The 6,000-nt window shown below is 47.9% G+C and overlaps 1 protein-coding gene across 2 annotated transcripts in view; it reads right to left on the reverse strand.

The window, feature by feature from the left end:
* NUP214 (nucleoporin 214) overlaps window positions 1-3,798 on the reverse strand; it is a 183,128-nt gene extending 179,330 nt beyond the window's left edge. For both annotated transcript variants that reach the window (XM_089686965.1, XM_089686952.1), the window contains exon 1: window positions 3,645-3,798. In XM_089686965.1, coding sequence (XP_089543091.1) covers window positions 3,645-3,686 — 42 coding nt within the window. In that variant the 5' untranslated portion in view covers window positions 3,687-3,798. The remainder of the gene's footprint in view (window positions 1-3,644) is intronic.
* Between the last annotated feature and the right edge of the window lie 2,202 nt (window positions 3,799-6,000).

The following is a 6,000-nucleotide window of genomic DNA, read 5'->3' on the forward strand; positions in this document are numbered from 1 at the left end:
ATAATACTCCCAGCATTCCATGCTGACAGCTGTGGTAGGAATATTACTTCCAGTATCTCTGCTACCAGTAATGCTTTGAAGAATACTCCCAGCATGCCCTGCTCCTAGCGGTGGTGGGCATAATACTCCAAGCATTTCAAGCTGGCAGCTGTGGTAGCAATAGTACTCTCAGCATCTCTGCTGCCAGTTGAGAAGGGAATTACTCCCAGCATGCCCTGCTCCCAGCGGTGGTGGGCATAATACTCTCAGCATTTCATGTTGGTAGCTGTAGTAGCAATAGTACTCTCAGCATTTCTGCTGCCAGTTGAGAAGGGAATTACTCCCAACATGCCCTGCTGCCAGCAGTGGTGGGAACAATACTCCTAGCATTTCATGCTGGCAGCTGTGGTATGAATAGTACTTCCAGCTTCTCTGCTGCCAGTTGTGGTTGGCAGAATACTCGCAGCATGCCTTATTGTCAAGTACGGTAATAATAATACTCCGAGCGTGCACTGCTGTCAGCAGTGATGGGAATAATATTCTCTTCATGCTCCGCTGTCACCTAGAGTAAGGACATTGCTTCTAATATGTTGTGCTTCCAGCTGCAGAGGGAATAACACTCCCAGCACATCATTTTATCAGCCAGAGAGGAAATAATGCTCCCAGCTTATTCTGCATTCAGAAGTCATTAGAACACTCTATCTTGCCTTGCTATCACCTATGGTGGTAACAATACTCCTAATGGTGGCCATACAGGTACCAATCTGATTGACTGATACCACAGAATGGGATGATCTGCTCTATTAATTACCTAGAAGAAACAGAATGGGCCCTCTGCCCATGTCATCACAATTACTCTGCTGAGCCTGGATGGAATATCTGAACAGAGGAGAGTAGAGGGATGGATATGATCATCAAGTGTACGGCTCATCAAACAATCTTTTCCAGCTTCTGAGTGGACAGTAAATCTACTTGAATGATTGGATATAAAATCGCTCCATATTTGGCCACCGTAAGATGTCCTGCTGTCACCTATAGTAAGAATAATACTCCACAAATGTCATCCGCCAGCTACGGTGGGATAAATACTTCTCACATGTCCTGTCAGCTAGAGTGAGATGCTTCTCCCAGCATCCCTGGTATCAGCTGTGGCAACGAGATTACTCCCAGCATCCCTGGTACAAACTGTGCAATAAGAGTACTTTCAGCATCTCTGCTACCAGCTATGGTAACGAGAGTACTCCCAGCATCCCTGGTATCAGCTGTGGCAACGAGAGTACTCCCAGCATCCCTGGTATCAGCTGTGGCAACGAGAGTACTCCCAGCATCCCTGGTATCAGCTGTGGCAACGAGAGTACTCCCAGCATCCCTGGTATCAGCTGTGGCAACGAGAGTACTCCCAGCATCCCTGGTATCAGCTGTGGCAACGAGAGTACTCCCAGCATCCCTGGTATCAGCTGTGGCAACGAGAGTACTCCCAGCATCCCTGGTATCAGCTGTGGCAACGAGAGTACTCCCAGCATCCCTGGTATCAGCTGTGGCAACGAGAGTACTCCCAGCATCCCTGGTATCAGCTGTGGCAACGAGAGTACTCCCAGCATCCCTGGTATCAGCTGTGGCAACGAGAGTACTCCCAGCATCCCTGGTATCAGCTGTGGCAACGAGAGTACTCCCAGCATCCCTGGTATCAGCTGTGGCAACGAGAGTACTCCCAGCATCCCTGGTATCAGCTGTGGCAACGAGAGTACTCTCAGCATCCCTGGTATCAGCTGTGGCAACGAGAGTACTCCCAGCATCCCTGGTATCAGCTGTGGCAAAGAGAGTACTCCCAGCATCCCTGGTACAAGCTGTGGCAAAGAGAGTACTCCCAGCATCTCTGGTACCAGCTGCTGTAATGAGAGTACTCCCAGCATCTCTGGTACCAGCTGCGGTAATGACAGTACTCCCAGCATCCCTGGTACCATTTGTACTAATAAGAGTGCTCCCAGCATTCCTAGTACCAGGTAAGGTAATGAGAGTATTCCAACCACCTCTGGTACAAGCTGTGGTAATGAGTGCTCCCAACATGTCTGGTACCAGCTGCGGTAATGAGAGTACTCCCAGCATTCATGATACCAGCTGCTGTAATGACAGTACTCCCAGCATCTCTGGTACCAGCTGGGGTAATGACAGTACTCCCAGCATCTCTGGTACCAGCTGGGGTAATGACAGTACTCCCAGCATCTCTGGTACCAACTGGGGTAATGACAGTACTCCCAGCATCTCTGGTACCAGCTGGGGTAATGACAGTACTCCCAGCATCTCTGGTACCATTTGTACTAATAAGACTGCCCCCAGCATTCCTAGTACCAGGTAAGGTAATGAGAGTATTCCAAGCACCTCTGGTACAAGCAGCGGTAATGAGAGTACTCCAAGGATCTCTGGTACCAGCTGTGGTAATGAGAGTACTCCCAGCATTCATGATACCAACTGTGGTAATGAGCGTACCCCCAGCGTTCCTGGTGCAAGCTGTGGTAATGAGAGTACTCCCAGCGTCCCTGGTACAAGCTGTGGTAATGACAGTGCTCCCAGCATGTCTGGTACCAGCTGTGGTAATGAAAGTACTCCCAGCACTCCTGATAGCAGCTGTGGTAAGGACAGTACTCCCAGCACTCCTGATAGCAGCTGTGGTAATGACAGTACTCCCAGCATGTCTGGTACCAGCTGTGGTAATGACAGTACTCCCAGCATGTCTGGTACCAGCTGTGGTAATGACAGTACTCCCAGCATGTCTGGTACCAGCTGTGGTAATGACAGTACTCCCAGCATGTCTGGTACCAGCTGTGGTAATGACAGTACTCCCAGCATGTCTGGTACCAGCTGTGGTAATGACAGTACTCCCAGCATGTCTGGTACCAGCTGTGGTAATGACAGTACTCCCAGCACTCCTAATACCAGCTGTGGTAATGACAGTACTCCCAGCACTCCTAATACCAGCTGTGGTAATGACTGTACTCCCAGCACTCCTAATACCAGCTGTGGTAATGACTGCACTCCAGGGTCCCTGGTACAAGCTGTGGTAAAGACAGTACTCCCCACATGTCTGAAAACAGCTGTGGTAATGAAAGTACTCCCAGCACTCCTGATAGCAGCTGTGGTAATGACAGTACTCCCAGCATGTCTGGTACCAGCTGTGGTAATGAGAGTACTCCCAGCGTCCCTGGTACAAGCTGTGGTAATGACAGTACTCCCAGCATGTCTGGTACCAGCTGTGGTAATGACAGTACTCCCAGCGTCCCTGGTACAAGCTGTGGTAATGACAGTACTCCCAGCATGTCTGGTACCAGCTGTGGTAATGACAGTACTCCCAGCACACCTAATACCAGCTGTGGTAATGACAGTACTCCCAGCACTCCTGATACCAGCTGTGGTAATGACAGTACTCCCAGCACTCCTGATACCAGCTGTGGTAATGACAGTACTCCCAGCACTCCTGATACCAGCTGTGGTAATGACAGTACTCCCAGCACTCCTGATACCAGCTGTGGTAATGACTGCACTCCAGGATCCCTGGTACAAGCTGTGGTAAAGACAGTACTCCCCACATGTCTGAAAACAGCTGTGGTAATGAAAGTACTCCCAGCATGTTCTGCCACCGAGTCACCAATCCTCTCCCCCGCACCCACCTTAGTGTCCCTCTCTGGGGGGGCATCCGTGTCCTCCTCCATGTGGCTGTATCTCTCCTGGCAGGCCTCACACACCGGAACACCTTACAGCTCCTCCGTAAAGTTGCCACTTCGCGCTCATCAGTATAATTAAGACGCAACTTCCGTGTACAGTGCCGCCATCTTTGTTCAGGGCATTGTTCTGCACATGCGTGGACTGTCAGGCCGGGCCGTAGGGCAAATTGGTGTGGAATAGATGCTGCAGAAGCGGTGAAGTGCTGATTGTGACACGGATGGCTATGAAGAAAGAACAAAAGAGAACTGAGAGTGGGAGTACTAGTTTTAAAGGATAAGTTCACCTTTTAGATAAAAATACTAAATGCACATTTTTTGGCATGTAGAAAAATGCGCATTTATTATTTTTGTCTACGGGAGCCTGGAAAGCATTGCACCAGAGATCAGTATATTGCTGATACCATGCAGGGTTCCTACAGACCTGTCAAAATATCTGATTGCGTTATGGGATGTACGGTCAAGCAGATATACTGACAGCTTCAATGAACTACCATGACACTCCACAGCACTGATCGTTCACTGAAAACTACAAGCCCACAGCCGCCATGGCTATCGGGACTTGCAGTGCATTCATGGAAGTCTATGTGGGCGGAGCCCTGCACGGCCACGCTGTTTTCAAATTTGGCAGTATGGAGAGACTTCTCCCCATACTATCTTCTCAGAGGGCGGTGGCTGCGTGTATGGGAACGTTACATGTTCCCAAAGGTGAACTTATCCTTTAAAGATTTACTGCTGGTCAGGGGCATTGGGCAGCCTCCAGCAAGAAGAAAATGGCAGAAGAAAATGGCAGCCTCCAGCAAGAAGAAACAGGAAGAATGCTGGAGGCAATTTACAGCACACACTAATTTTGGAAGAATAAATAATATTGTGGAATGTATGTTCCTTGTTAAATAAACATTTTTTATCAAATTTTATATGTAACGTTCAACTTTAATCTTCTTAAAGGATAAGTTCACCTTTGGGAACGTGTTACGTGTTCCACCTGTTTTTAGCCACCACCCGCTGTCTCCCCTCCCTGTGACAGATGGTACGAAGAAAAGTCTACCCGTACTAGCTGTCAAATTTGAAAACAGCACGGCCGTGCAGGGCTCCATCCGCATCACACTAAAGATGCCGGTGCCAGGAAGAGAAGACGGCCAGTGAAACCAGCAGTAGTGAAGACCCCACTGGACTAAAGGACAGGTAAGTGGCTGTGTTTTAAAAGCAGCTACAATTTTTCTAGCTGCTGACTTTTATTAATTTTTTTTTTTTGAGCTAGAACTCCGCTTTAAATACTATACCTTTCAGCCATAAAGGGCATAAAAAACCCTAAAAACATATTTTGTTCCTTTTGGTCTGTTAAATATACAATTGAAAGTGTTTTCATATACAGTAGCTCACAGAAGTGAGTACACCCCTCATATTTTTGTAAATATTTTATTCTATCCTTTCATGTGACAACACTGAAGAAATGACACTTTGCTACAATGTAAAGTAGTGAGTGTACAGCTTGTACATATAACAGTGTAAATTTGCTGTCCCCTCAAATAGCTCAACACACAGCCATTAATGTCTAAACCGCTGGCAACAAAAGTGAGTACACCCCTAAGTGAAAATGTCCAAATTGGGCCCAATTAGCCATTTTCACTCCCTGGTGTCATGTGACTCAGTACTACAAGGAATCAGGTGTGAATGGTGAGCAGGTGTGTTAATTGTGGTTTTATCGCTCTTACTCTCTCATACTGGTCACTGGAAGTTCAACATGGCACCTCATGGCAAGGAACTCTCTGAGGATCTGAAAAAAAGAATTGCTACTCTACATAAAGATGGCCTAGGTTATAAGAAGATTGCCAAAACCCTGAAACTGAGCTGCAGCACGGTTGCCAAGGCCATACAGCGGTTTAACAGGACAGGTTTGACTCAGAACAGGCCTTGCCGTGGTCTTCCAAAGAAGTTGAGTGCACGTGCTCAGCGTCATATCCAGAGGTTGTCTTTGGGATATGGGCATAAGAGTGCTGCCAGCATTGCTGCAGAGATTGAAGGGGTGGGTGGAAAGCCTGTCAGTGCTCAGACCATAAGCCGCACACTGCATCAAATTGGTCTACATGGTTGACCCAGAAGGAAGCTTCTTCTAAAGATGATGCACAAGAAAGCCCGCAAACAGTTTACTGAAGACAAGCAGACTAAGGACATGGATTACTGGAACCATGGCCTGTGGTCTGATGAGACCAAGATAAACTTATTTGGTTCAGAGGGTGTCAAGCGTGTGTGGCGGCAACCAGGTGAAGAGTAAAAAGACAATTGTGTCTTGGCTTCAGTGAAG

The sequence above is a fragment of the Staurois parvus genome, unplaced genomic scaffold (assembly GCF_062004578.1).
Source record: "Staurois parvus isolate SC_StPar_1 unplaced genomic scaffold, SC_StPar_1.0 ptg000020l, whole genome shotgun sequence".
Classification (NCBI taxonomy): Eukaryota; Metazoa; Chordata; class Amphibia; order Anura; family Ranidae; genus Staurois; species Staurois parvus.